The sequence below is a fragment of the Alligator mississippiensis genome, chromosome 5 (assembly GCF_030867095.1).
Source record: "Alligator mississippiensis isolate rAllMis1 chromosome 5, rAllMis1, whole genome shotgun sequence".
Classification (NCBI taxonomy): Eukaryota; Metazoa; Chordata; order Crocodylia; family Alligatoridae; genus Alligator; species Alligator mississippiensis.
Window position 1 is genome coordinate 124,598,648 of NC_081828.1, and position 14,503 is coordinate 124,613,150.

The window sequence follows — 14,503 nt, forward strand, 5'->3', positions numbered from 1 at the left end:
CCACCTCCTCCTACTGGGGGCAGGAGATGCAGACCCAAGTCCCTGGCCCCACAGCCCTGGCAGCTGCGGTGGGCACAGGCCTTTCATTTTAATCATGGATGGGGGGCAGGGAGGGGGTTTTAAGAGAATTTGTGATTTTTTAATCAGGGAAAACCAGGATCCCTGCTTACAACACTTGGAATAACAAAATACATTTCAACTTTGAAGCTTCATGTTTCAGTTATTACACAGCAATACATATACTCAAAGCTAGTACACTTCACCCCGCCTTACTTTACTACTACTTTTTGTCTCTTACTTTTAATTACATCTTACATTTATTCATTGTAAAAAGCCCATAAAACAAACCAACAAGAAAGCAAAGATGATTCAAACAAAACAGAATGCGATAGTCAAGAAAGTCCTACAAAGATTCTCTCAAAAATAAAAATGCAAGAAATATATTTTGTAACACAGGCCTCACACCACATATTAACTGCTACCCAGGAGGCTGGACTCTAACCCAAAGACCTGTTTACTAGTGGCAAACTGCTACCAAAAAGAAGTCCCTGAACAACTTTGATATCAAGTCCAAAGCAGAAGTGACTTTTTCCTAACCTACATAAGTCCTTTGTCATGGGTCTTTAACAAAGAGAGAAACACTTCCAAATAGGACACATTTTCCTTACTCTTTTAGTTTCTAGTAGAGTGCAATCAGTGGTCCAGGTGAGTAAGAAAATTATTGAGATCATATTTTTCATTATAGCTTATATCCTCTGGAGAGTTGTTCTACAGCAGTTCAGGTACAAGCCAGACCAACTGTTTCTCTAAAACTTTAAGTTGATCTATAAACATAACTACTTCAGAAGTAAAAAAACAGAAAGTACTTACCCTTAATTTAAGCAACAACCTTTAAAGAAGTAGATCCCTTAATACTGCTGCTCTATCCCTTAATATTGCTGTGTTAAGGCTTTTCCATTTCTGAGTATTTACATTTTACATTTACGTGTTTCTACCAGCTACGAGTCAATAGGGGACAGCAAAATCAATGTAAATTTTGTTATGCAGGCGGATGAGCACAACCTAACACTCCTATCCAAAGAGAACAGATGCATAGCAGAGAAAACATATTGAGATCTTTGGAAACTGGAAAATGTCCACATTTCTAAATTTCCACATGGTAAGTCTCTAGCATATGTGATGGATGATCTGTACCAGGCTGACCGAATAAAACTGAAAAATTTACACCCAGGAACCTGCTATAGAGACATTTGGAAAAGGAACAGTAAAAAAATATTTTACTGATACAAATAGGGTCAGAATTTCACCCCAAGTAAATAACGCTCTCTGGAAGAAATCATTTCTAGCAAGGAACAAAATAAGGGACTTTTGGCTGCCTCTACAGGTGCTCATTGGCGTTCTAACTAAAACGCTGCAGTGTCGCCGTATTAAGGCCCTGCACATTTAAAAACAGCCACAGGGCGCTAGGGATGGGAGCAAGAAACAGAAGCTGGAGAAGGAAGAGCACGGAGACTCTGGAGGCACCGATAGGAGACCAACAAAGGAGGGTTGTATAGATCACGTGTATTAAGGCCCTGCATATTGAAAAATAGCCACAGGGCGCTTTAACTAAACCTCATCAAATGAAGTTTAGATGAAACGTCCCACAGCCATTTTTAAACGTGTACAGGAGCTTAATACACACATGAGGCTGAGGAATTTTAATCAGAGCAGATGCCCAGGAACTGCTCTAATTAAAATGCCTCCTCCTCACCCCCCATCTCTAAGCACACATATAGGCAGCCTTTGATTTAAAAAATAACGTCTCTTGAAATTTAGTAGAACCTGATCTGTTGGTGCTAGCTCTATCCTAAGTCCTAAAGTCAAAAGGTTCATATAGAAGCCTTTAAAAACCACTGCCCAACTCTTGAAAAAAGAAAGTCTCAATTCAACTAATTCACTTGACAGTGGGCATTGTGTGTGGATACCCAACTCCCAAAACAAGCGGTCTACTCCCAGCTTAGACCTGTGACATCTCAGATTACTACTTAGTAGTAATCTGAGATCTCACAGTTATGAAGGCATAACTCAAAACAACAGATGCCAGCATCAGGAGTTGGAAGGAGCTGACAGCCAACCAACTCCAATGGTGTCACATTCTCAACCAAGCAGCAGACTGTTTCAAGGTAAAGCATCTTACCCTTAAAGCAGAGAAAAGAGTGCGGACCAAGGAAAATGAGAGGAATCCAAGACTGCAGCCTACTCTTCCCTGAAGAAAGATCTGCAACTTCTGAAGCTGGATCTACAGCTCAAGGATTGAACTTTTAAGTTACTTGAAGACCCATCAATGAGCCATGGTAGAGACGATCCTTGAATTGAGAGATTGCCAGGAGTGACTGATGTCAAAACAGGTTATAAAGAACTGTTGTGAATTTATCTGAAAAGCCAATGTTATCCTCCCTCTCTCTAAAGAAAACTAAGAATAGATGATAAAGCCAACCTTACAGAGCAGGGCTATCCAACTAGAGTGGCTAGGGGCCACACGCCACACCAGTCACAGGCACAGGCCCCCAGTTGCATACTGCATGGGTCACATGCAGTGCAGGCTCCTGGGACCCCACTGCAGCCTCCCCACCACGCATGCAGCACCAGCCTCTCCCCTCCACCAACCCCATCACAAAAGCAATGCAAGCCCACAGCCCTTGCCACTGCCCAAGTCTACCCGCTGCCACGACCTCATGGGCGAGCCCCCACAGTACTGTTGTGCAAGCAGTGCGAGCCCGTCTCTTCCCTCTCTGGCCCCACTGCTGCAGTATAGGATTCCCACCTGAGCTCTCCCACGCCCAACGGCACTGCCATGTAGACAGCACAAGCCCCACCTCCCTCTCTCCCCCCCAACCACACGAGCTTAGCAAGCCCCGTCCTGCTGTGCTGCCCTGCCCTGCCCTGCCCCAGCAACCTTGGCTGCTACACTAGCAGAAAATGCCAGAAAGCCCCTCATGAGCTGGATGTGGCCCAACAGACATCTTGGACAGCCTCGATATAGATTATATGACAATGTAATGCACTTGTGGATCCCCTGGGAGTACCATATGAGGTGCTCTCCCAACACAAGCAGTTTGGCTCAAAAGTCCCAGAAGTAAGAGGCACTGTATTACAGAAAGTTGGATGGGGGTTCAATAAGAGGCACTCTCTTTGCAATAAAGAGTGCTGACCCTGTGCCCAGTGCAGCACTACGAGGTTTGAGGGAGCCACAGTTCATTACCACTGTATGCGCAGCTCCTAATATAGTTTTCAGAGATTGAGCACCAAAAACAAGATTATCCCTTTTGTCTCTTATAATCAGCAACAGTTAAAGATATCATGACTCAATATCACATTTATAAATCTGACTCTATTAAAAGGCATCACAGAACATATAACCAGGAACACGGAAAACAAGGCTCCAGTAATGGTAAGGCAATTTTCCATTACAGTGATAAGACAGAGTTCTTTTAAACCATATATAACTACAGCCATCGAGGCACCGAAAGTCTAGACTCAGTCTGGCTTTTGGATTCTGTCTCAATGATCTAAAGAGGGGGTGGAAAGTCTGGGCATTATATTCCTGCCTAGGTGTCTGCATCAAAGGTCCTGGTGACCTCTCACGCATACACCATGATCCAGAAGGATCGACGATTGCCTAAAAGGGATTTAAAATCAATAGGCAAGACAAGTGTAGCTACTACTGGGCACTACAACAGGAAGCAAACTTTTCAATCATAAAGAAGGATATATCCAAGTTATTTTTGTATATCCAAAATGCAAAGCAGAGTCAGCAGCTAAATCATGCTATCATGTGGACTGCTGAAACCAACATACAAGCTCTTGACAATGGAGCAGTCATAAGGCTGGAAAAGTTATAACTCTCCATTGCATCTGGCACAGGAAAGAACTTCCAATTTAGTAGTGTAAACGACACGTGAATACTCAACAGTCAAGCAAAGAGCCAGTTTTTCTAATGTTCCCTGCACTAACAGGTTGTGACAGGAAAACATTCCTTGCAGAAAGAAGTAAAAATGTGTCACAGATGCACAGAACATACATGGTATCATCACAGGCTTACTAATAAATCTAATGAACAAGCCATCTGTTATCACTGATGAAGATCTTGCAAAGATCAAACAATTTATTGTTTATCTCTATGACTGCAACAGTGATGTCACCCCTAGCATTCAGCCATATTAGTGCTATTTGCCCATAAAAACTGAGCACTTGAAAACATTCCACTCTAACTACACTAAAAACAGTATAGTCACCAAGCAACCCTCAGGCTCATTTTTTGCAGCATATATTCTCAAAAGGACAATAATGAGCAAATCTGGAAATATGGGGATGAGGAATGGTGAACAAAGATCGGTAGTCCATCTGAACAAGTCGATCCAAAGCAGCTGGCGGTCACACAATACTTGTCAAATATGCTTGATAAATGAGCAGTAAAAAGACATGCAAGTATCAAAAGGTTTCTAGTGTAGAGTAACAGACAGGTAGTGTCTGCATTCCTGCGGTAGGAAATGCAATTAAATGAGGAGCTCACAAGTATACAGGGTAGCCATCAACCTCAAAATCCAAAGGCTATGTATGACACCTTATCAGATCAATGACATCACAAAATGTATATGCCGTAAGTATTCCCAAAATGTGCATATGGATTAAACAAATGGGTATATATTATGGCAGGGCTGTCCAAAGGGCAGCCTGCAGGCTACATGCTGAAGTGTTAACCTGCAGCCCTTAGGCTTCCAGCCCAGGCAACCCTCCTTTTTTGGCCTCCTACTGGTGCCTCCAGAGTCTCCATGTTCTTCCTTCTCCAGCTTCTGTTTCTTGCTCCCAACCCTAAAGCAGGGTGGGGCTGCATGGCCTGCAGGGCTGAGGAAACCTATGGCTGAGGGACTCAGGAAGCCCAGGACAGCAGAGGGTCATACAGCCCCCAGCCCCTCAGAAGCAGGACAGCTCTGTATTATAGGATACAAACTAAAAATAAAAAGCAGAAGCTGATGGATAAAACTGTAAATATCTAAGATATTTTTGAGAAATAAACATTAAAAATTCACAATGGTCATAGTAACCTGTAGCAATTACTGAGGTTCTGTATTTGAATAAAATCAGTTTGAAATGATAGATTCAGATATAAAAATTCTATTTATGAAACACAAAACTGTATGACATCATTATAATGCAATAATCATGTAATATTGGTCATTTCCAAGTACTGCGAATTTTAAAATCACATCGGGCTGGTCAATTACCAAGATAAAATTATGACTTTAATATCAAAGGCACAATTCCATCATACATCGACTGTACTAAAAAAGAAATTCTCTCATACACGGACAACAGAAATAGCATGCCTACACTTAAAAACAAAGGGTCTACTTAATTATACTGGAACATGCACATTAAAAAAGTTATTTACAGGTAAGCAACTGATTTTTATACTCAGTTTTCAAAACTGGTTAAGCAAGTTTTAATGAAGGGTATGTTTTTTAATTTGTGCTTCTGAATCGAGTCCAAATACTGACTCTAAACAATACAGATTTTAAGATATTTATATTTTATTCAAAATAGGGATTTAGGAGAGAAGCAGCATTACAACCCTAACTAAACATCATATAGTGCACCTAGCAGATCTAAAGTGCCTTAGCTAACGTCTCTACTTTCCCATCTCTGTCCTCAATTTTTGTAATGCAGTAATAGCACTTAATGCCTGACTCCTACAACCACTTATGTGAGCAGAGCCACTGAATTATCATTTATCAGGCAATTCACATGATTAAGTGAGTATATGCAGAATCAAGGCTTGTAGTGGTAGTTCTGTATTTAAAAAATAACTATAGTAATGATTCTGTCCCAGTATAATTTACATTCTGAACTGCATTTACTTACCAAAGCAAAGCTCAAGGTTCAATTAGTGTAGTAAGTGCATCTTATCTTATAAGATACAGCTACAAAGAATATAAAGCCTCACACCTCAGGGCAGGCACAATCCCTCAGATCCACAACTACCTTGATAGACTAGAAAAGTGATCCACAACCAACCAGATGGGATCAACAAGGCCAAGAGCGAAGTCCTGCACTTGGGACAGAATAACTGCATACATAAATACAGACTGACAAATGACTGGCTAGGCTGCAGTACTGCAAAGAACAACCTGGGGGTTACAATGGGGCATAAGCTGAATATGAACCAACAGCATTCTTGCTGCAAAAAACACAGCGGCCTACTGGGTTGTAGTAGCTGGAGTGGCACTTGCAAATCAAAGAAAATGATTCTTCCACTCTTTCCAAACTGTCTATATGCTTCTTGAAGTGAGGCCCAAAACTGGACACAGCACTCCAGCTGAGGTCTCACTAGTGCTGAATAGAGTTCAGCACAAGGCAATAAAATTATTAGGGGACTGGGAGGCAAGATTTATGATGAAAAGCCAAAAGAACTAGGGTTATTTAATCTGGAGAAGAGAAGACTGAGGGACGATTTGATAACAGTCTTCAAATACCTAAATAGATTATACAGAGGATAGAAACAGACTATTTTCTGCAGCTGTAAGAGACAAGACTAGAAGCAATGGCCTCAAGTTGCAACAGAGGAAATTTAGGTTGGAAATTAGGGGGAACTTTTTGACTAAGGGAGCAGTCAAGCATCAGAACAGACTAGCCAGAGAAGTTTCATTCCTGGCAGGTTTCAAGAGTAGGTTGGGCAGACACTTGGTTGGGATGGATAGTCAGGGATGTGCTAGGTCAAGGCTCCTGGTTAAGGCTAAACTAGATAATCTCATGAAGTCCCTTCCAGCCCTACTTCCTATGATCAGTTGGACATGGTCTTCACTAATTCCTTACCCATGAATGTATCAAAATTCCTTTGTATTTTAGTTAGAAAAAGATTTTAGTGAAGAACGCTAGATTGTAAATCTAATTTTTGATTGTTCTAAAAACACTTACATGCATGAGGGCCTTTACTAACATAAGTCCTATGGCCCTACTAAGGATTAGAATGAAATATGCATGTACAAAGGAATTTTGCAAGGCAAGTGTTTCATGTACTCTCCTCTGAAGCAGCTGCTGCTGGTCACTGTTGTAGACAGAATACTGGACTAGAGGGACCACAGATCTCTCATTTAGATAGCAATGCCTTTTTCCAAGCAATTTATCATTCAGAAGCTTGCACGGCGGCTGCCTGGATCTTCCCTACTGTTGCTTTCTACATAAATAGAATGAGCCTAAAAGAGGAGTATTTGTTTGAAATGACATGGTACCTGAGGCACAGAAGCTTTTTCACAGGTTTAGGATGTTAACATACCTGTTATTGAACAATACACAATATGAGGAGCAACCTTTTTAATGTCCTTGTAGCCCAGACCCATTTCAGCCAGTTTCCCAGGGATGTAGTTTTCAACAAAAACATCAGAGACAGCTGCAAGCTGAAAGAAAAGGGGAAGAGGAGTCAGACTTCTTAATGAACTTCCAAAAACTCAGCGAGTTCCCCCCAACAGGTAACTTAATTTAAAAAACAAGATGGGTGCTGGCCTTCCTGAAGCACAGAATTCACAAGGCAATCATGACTGGCTTAAATAAACTGATATACTGTGCAAGTGGCTTCTACACCCTGGTCAGTTGCATCTAAAAATGCTGTGTATTCACAAGAGACTCAATGTTAAGGTCTTGTGTGTATCAGACATCACATGATTGGCCAAGGGCTGCCTACATTTGACGAGACAACCACCTGGTATTTGCTTTTCCTAACCTTGATAATGAGTGGGAATAGGCAGCACCTTCACATGTCCTCCGTTCCACCCCCCACAGCAATAGATATTTTGGCAATTGCGTTTTTGATTTGTTTCCATGTATAACAATCCAATCATGTAACATAAAAATCCTAAAGTCAGCTTCAGGAACACTGAAGATTTTCAGGAGCACTGAAGAGCAGTGAAGCCCTGGAGTCTGACTTTCTAGATCACAGAAGTAATGACAATATAAACTGTTTGATAAGAAGCAGCTAGTCCCATGGTTAGTACACCTAGAAATCTCCATGCCAGGTGGAATATTTCTCAGCACAGAAAACCAAAGACTACTGCCATTTTCTCAAATGTATCCGTTTCTTATGTTCTAATCCAGGGGTGCTCAATCTTTGGCCCCACAGGCCAGATGAGTGACATGGGGCCAGTCCACACACCAAGATCAGGACTCATGTCACCTCTGCCCAGCCCATATGCATCAGGATCTGGCCCTGTGCCACCTATGCCTGGGCCTGCAAGCCCAATCTACCACCTGCAGGGCTCCCTATGGGTCGGGAAATTTGGCAGCAGGAAAATAACCATGACTCCACCACTGCCAAATGTTTGGACCTGTGGAGAACTTTGCGGGCCAGAGGACAAGGCTCTGCAGGCTGCATCTGGCTGGTGAGCTAGAGAATGAGCACCCTGTTCTAATCTACAACTAAAACTTCTCCATATGCTTTTGTAGTTGACCTTGGATGCTTTTGCCAAGAATAGCTAGTTAAATGTAAGTTTCAACTTGCAGAAAATCACCTTATTATTTTCCAGTTGTTCAATGGGGTGGGGAGGAGGCTAAGGGGGAGATTTAATAGGACTAAACGCCCTTGAATAGCAAGCACTTTGTTTGATATTTTATGTTTCCAGATTAAGGTTTGGGCTGGTTTGTACACACATTTCACCAATTTAACTAGATCAGTCCCCTTAAAAAAAAAAAAAATGAAAAAAATAAACAATTGCTATCAGTTTTAACTAAGTCAAATTTATATACTTTCATTTCAACAAATGGAAATACTTATCTAAAATACTTACCAAATACCAATTAAAATAACTAAAGCCTTACCTAAACATAGGATTCCTCTGAGTCTAACTAAACTGGTGAAAATTGGATGCATTAGGACTCATCTAGGTTTAAAAATAGTTAATAGTTTTTATTTTGAATTAAAATATACAAGTAAATTTACTAACACATGATAAATCAATAAGCCAGATTTAGACTAGTGTATCGGCTCTAACACACAGTGGGCACATCTATTAATGCATCATAATTACTGAGCATTAAGTTTAGTACTTGGATAACCAAATACTAAATCAACGTGCACTAACTTGCGCTACTGCGGCTTTTTAGTGGTGCTTACTCCACAGTAGCCTAATACTACTGCGCAGTAGCGTATTAACCAAAGTTTTTGCTCGGCATGCTACCGCACAGTGTTATTAGGCTACTGTGTAGTTCGAGTCTAGTGTAGATGTGCCCAGTTTCACCAGTTTAACTGATTCAGTACAAAACAAAACAAAAATGAATACACCTATGTAATTTTGTACATACTTTGTATATGGACCAGCCCTCTGTCATAAAACATAAAGGAGCAGCTCTTTAGCGATCATGCAGCTATATAAATGGCCCAATTAAAAAACAATTGAAGTCAATAGAAGGATGTCTGTGCCCTCACTGGGCTTTGAATTAGACCTTAAATCAGATGTTCTTTAATCCCCACAAAAAAAAAAAAAAAAAAGTTATATAATGTTTAATTATATATATTTAGGCCATGGTAACAAAGTTAATTATGAACCTTTGGAAAGGAAAAAAAAAAAAAGATATACCTGAAACTACAGCAATCACAGTAGTTTTTTCAGTTTTGGTTTTTTGTTGTCTTTTTTTTTTTTTTGAAGGGGGGGGTGTTAAGAAATCTGAGAAACACCCTAGTAATATATATTAGGCACAGGCTTTGTGAACTGTTTTAGATTACTTCATGTTGACCAAAGAGTCGTGCTCTCTGGAGCTATCATGTATCTGACTGATTATTATACACAGGACATTGGAAGTGTTTCTATAAACTAGTGTCATTATATCAGCAGTCACAAACATTATTGTTCTAGCATGTAGGCAGTTTTGTTGCTTTAAGGCCAGAAAAGCAGCCAAACCAGCAAATATTTAACAGGACAGACAGAAACCAATTTTCATTCAGACAAGGCACGCAACTTATGATTCAACTGGCTACTTGAAGGAGACATTAATAACATCCACAAATAAAATTCAACATAAGGCGAAAGTTCATTTTGGTGCCATGAATTATACTTAAAGGGGCAAGGCTAAGGAAATCTAACTGCAACTGACTTGTTTAAAATCACTAAGGACTCATGAGAAATGGTCCCCAGGTTCTACATCAGTGTTATTGTTCATGGAGACGGAGTGGGAAAACCGGTTATTTATCGATTTACTAAGCCACTGTAGAGAAATAAAACAGCCAGTATTTGGTAAAGCTACAACATATGTGCAACTGGCACAAAAGGATTCCTGGATCCCAAGAAAAACAAGGTTTCCACAGAGCTAGTGAATCCTCCAGGGTTAAACCCTACAACTACGGAATCAAGAAAGCAGGACCATGGCTTTCCAACCTCTCTGCATGCACTGTGCAGGTCATATGGAAGATGCACATGGAACATGCTTTTACATTTCAACCAAAAACTATCTTGGGCTTTTCCTTGCATGTTGTCCTCATGTGTCCCAGCCAGACATATAACCACCTCACCCAAGTTTGGTGGTGCTTTAAACCTAAGTCAAAACATCCAGATGATGGTAAACATCCTGGATACAGTTTTCACTGGGGCTGGTAATCCCCCTCCTAATCAGTGAAAGTGTAGGCTAAATCACTCAAGTTTTCTAATGCCAGTGTTTTTCAAGGACAAAAAAGCTCTCCCTCACAGGCTACTGGGTAAGAATCAAAAGTGACTCAGTCCTTCTCCCTCTCCCTCATTGTTATGTTGATTCTTTATACAAAACCAATACTGTAAATGGATACTACCATTTTATTAACATTTAGAAACTGCTGGAGTGATGTTGTAGCCATGATGGTGCAGGAAATATACAAGAAGCAAGGACTTTTGTGGGTGATCTCTTTATTGGACCTGCTGGGTACAAGGCCCCCTCCTTCAGGTCAGTCAGATTTTTGCCACAGCCTTCACACCTTAAGAAGGCTGCCTTGTAGCCAAAAGCTTGTCTAAACTTCTTGCAGTCAGGCAGCTGGTCCAATAAAAGGTCACCTACAAAAATCCTTGCCTCTAAAATTTAGACAACAGTTTTAATATTGTCAATTCAGCCTTCTGGAAGAACAGTTGTAAGAATCCTATAAAAATAACTTATATTCAACTTAGCCAATTTCTCATCCCTAAAATAAGTATGAATGGGTAGGCTAGATAAGCTGAATCCAGAGACAGCGGCAGCTAGAGTGCTGAAGTTAAGGGGAAAGCAAGGGAAAAAAAGGATCCTGTAAGGAAGAACTATCCCATGCACAGTAGTAGAACAAAAAAAAAAAATTAAAGACTGATTTATACTAAGAACAACAAAAAAATATGTTATAGGTTCAGCCTCTTGACAGTGAGTTTTGATCAGTTGCAAAATCAGGCTCTAAAATATACTGAATCATACTGGTGTATAAAAGGGCACAATGACAAATGTGAGATTAGTGATCATTGGGGATCCTCGTTCTCTGTTAAAAATCCAAAATTCTCTAAATAAAACCCCCCAAATGCACGTTCTTCCATGATTAAAATGAAAAACCACTATGTATATATGGGTATCAGTTGGACACAATTTTTTATTGATACATTTACAATGTTAAAGCCATCTGGAAGCCTACCACTGCCTCAATCATTATAACAACATTCTAAATAACTATATATTCTGGTGTTTTGGGGCTTTTTTACATGGAAAAATCAGAGCTTCCTCTGCCCCTTTGTTAACCAGGATGTGGGTCCAGCTATGGCTGTTCCCCCTGCTGCGCCTTGCCCCTCACTCCCAAGCCACAGCCCCCCTGCTCCTGCTAGTGCCCCTCACTCCCAACCTGCAGCCTCCCCCTGGCCCTGCCAGTGCCCCTCACTCCCAACCTGCAGCCTTCCACTCCCCCCCCCAGGCCTGCTGGTGCCCCTCACTCCCCACCCGCAGCCCTCTCTCAGTGCCTCTCACTCCCAACCTGCGCGCCCCCCCCCAGCCCTGCAAAGGAGAGCCCCCAGCTACCAGGGCTATCAGACACAGCAGCTGCATCCTGCTCACTCCGTTCTGCAGGAACCAGCTGCAGCCAGCCAGCAGCACCCATGCCACCATGGCAAGTCACCCCCTGCCTGCCCGGCAGCAGTTGAGGAGCCACCGCCACTGCTGGGAGTCCTGAGCCAGCTACACTGCTATGGCAAGGCCCCCCCCTGCCTGCCTGGCAGCAATGGGTAAGCCACTGCCGGGAACCTTGCGCTAGCTACACTATGGCAAGGCCACCCCTGCCTGCCTGGCAGCAGCAGGGACAATGACAGTGGCATGTTGTGCCCCCCAACCTGCTGCTGGGCAGGCAGGGGGCACCATGCCATGGGTGTGTGGCTGGCACAGGGCTTCTCCCTACCCTGCCCCATTCTCCCACACCAGGTCCTGCCCACTAGGCCACAGAGGCCCCCCGGGGCAGGGCAGCAGGCCAGGCAGCCCCAAACCCTGTAGCAGGCAGCCCACATCATCCCCTGGCCCACGCACAAGCCTGGAGGGGGCATGTGCCCCCCCCCCCCCCACCTCGTAGCACCCAGCACATCACCTCTGGCACCCAACCCCTCACCAGGAGTGTGCACAGTGGCAGGGAGACGGCCTTCCCACCAGCCCCTAGGACAAACCACCTGTGGCTCCATCCTGCTCCCCCAGCTGGGTCCTGCAGCCATGCCTTCATTCCCACTCTAGCCCCAGGTACTGCCCTAGCTGAACAGCGCCCCCAGTCCCAGCCACCGACCCAGCTCAACTACCTCCCTCAAGTTGGGCGCAGCCATCTCAATCTGCGCCCCCCTCAACTTATCTGCAAACAGCTGGGGGGATGCTCTCCATCACTGCATGGCTGTATTGCTAACAACGTGCATGCGTGCACACACACACATGCACATGGTCCCACTCCCCCCCCAGTCCCATGCAGCCCCTTGCAGGCTGGATCTCTGCCTGTCTGCAAGGGAAAGCCAAGCGTTCCCTGTGCTTTTCCCCTTCAAAGACAAAAACCCATGTTTTTCCCCTTCAAAGGAGAAAATCCACATTTTTACGTGGCAAACAGAAAACCTGGATCCCTGACGATCATGCTTATTCTTGGAAGAGAGAAAATGAAAGATAAGATAGCTTTTGGCAAGTAGCCCATCCCCTTACTTTTGCATACTTTAGAAGCTGCCAACAGTAAAAAATAAAAATCACAGTGGTTAAGGAAAACAGGGGTGTGAGCTGAGGGTAAAATGACCATGTTACAAATGATATGAGAGCAGATGTCTGGATAATCATCTTGTACTGCTAAATAAAAGGATGAAATTGGACCAGGTTGCTGATTTACAAATGATTCCTGCAGATTCATGTGACAAGATACTTCTGCCCCATTGTTGAGGCTACGTCTGTGGAATGTGCTTCAAAGTCCTTTGGAACAGCTAGTCACTTCATCATCCAGATCCATGTAGTGTGTCTTTTGTTTGCATGCCTGTTTCTCCTCTGCCAAATATGAAGTTTAAGAAATAACACCATTTATTTTCTGATACAGTCAGTCATCCTGATAATTTTTAGTCAACACCTAACAATTACTTTGCTTTCTGGTGCCATTATGACCCAAAACTTTAATTTGAGGCACAGATTTCCTGTTCTCAGTCAAAACTACCTTTTTTCCATAAGGAACGTGTAACATGGAATGAGGTTCCAAAATGCTAGGCCTACCACTGTTTACGCATTTCACAGTGAAGAGTCATTAGATAAAATGCATTAAAAGATCCCTGGAGCAGAACCAAAATCTCCCCTCTGCCAAGAGAATTGCTGGGATACAAAATTACATTTCCTCTTGTGTTGTTTCCTGGCCCTATGACTCTTCTATGCCCCTCTGTGGTGTTCCAACTTCAACAAGTGTGCAAAGTACCCAGCCTAGGACATAGCCTAGTGGTGAAGGCACTTACCTGGGAGATGAAAAATCCAGGTTTGAACCCCCATCACATTTGAGAAGTGCTTAGAATCTAGTTTTCTACTTCCTAGGCAAGTGCCCTAACCAGTGAACTATTATATAAAATGCAGGTAAGCCCACAGATCAGATCCAGTCCTTAGAGCAGTGGTATTTGGACGGCAAGGCTCCTCATGGGTCAAAAAATGTGGTGGTGAGGGAGTGGTGGCCGCTCCCCTGCTGCCAAATTTCCAGACCCATGGAGAGTCCTGCAGGCTGGAAAGCGTGGCTCTGCACACTACATCGGGTGCATAGGGCCCAATCCCAGTGCACAAAGCCAGGCAGGAGCAGTGTGGAGCCTAATCCCAGCATGTGGGGCTAGACAAAGCAGTGCAGGACACCAGTGTCCAATCCCAATGCATGGAGTTGTGCAGAGGCAGCAAGGGTGGAGTGTGGGGTGACATGGCCCAACCTGTCCCATGGGGACCAAAGGTTGAGCACCTCTATCCCTTCCTCAAAAAAGTCAGTCATCTATACTCAAAAAGGGGGAACTAAAGCAGGAAGGAGTTTGGGGCT

General features: G+C 43.0%; 1 protein-coding gene across 8 annotated transcripts in view; it reads right to left on the bottom strand.

Annotated features, from left to right (window-relative positions):
- Positions 1 to 14,503, bottom strand: part of SUGCT (succinyl-CoA:glutarate-CoA transferase) — a 552,725-nt gene that overhangs the window by 519,186 nt on the left and 19,036 nt on the right. For all 8 annotated transcript variants that reach the window (XR_009462532.1, XM_059728663.1, XM_059728662.1 and 5 more), the window contains exon 6: positions 7,316 to 7,436. Coding sequence is in view for 7 of the 8 variants with exons in the window: in XM_059728663.1 (XP_059584646.1) it covers positions 7,316 to 7,436 (121 nt within the window). In the remaining variant the exon portion in view is untranslated. The remainder of the gene's footprint in view (positions 1 to 7,315; positions 7,437 to 14,503) is intronic.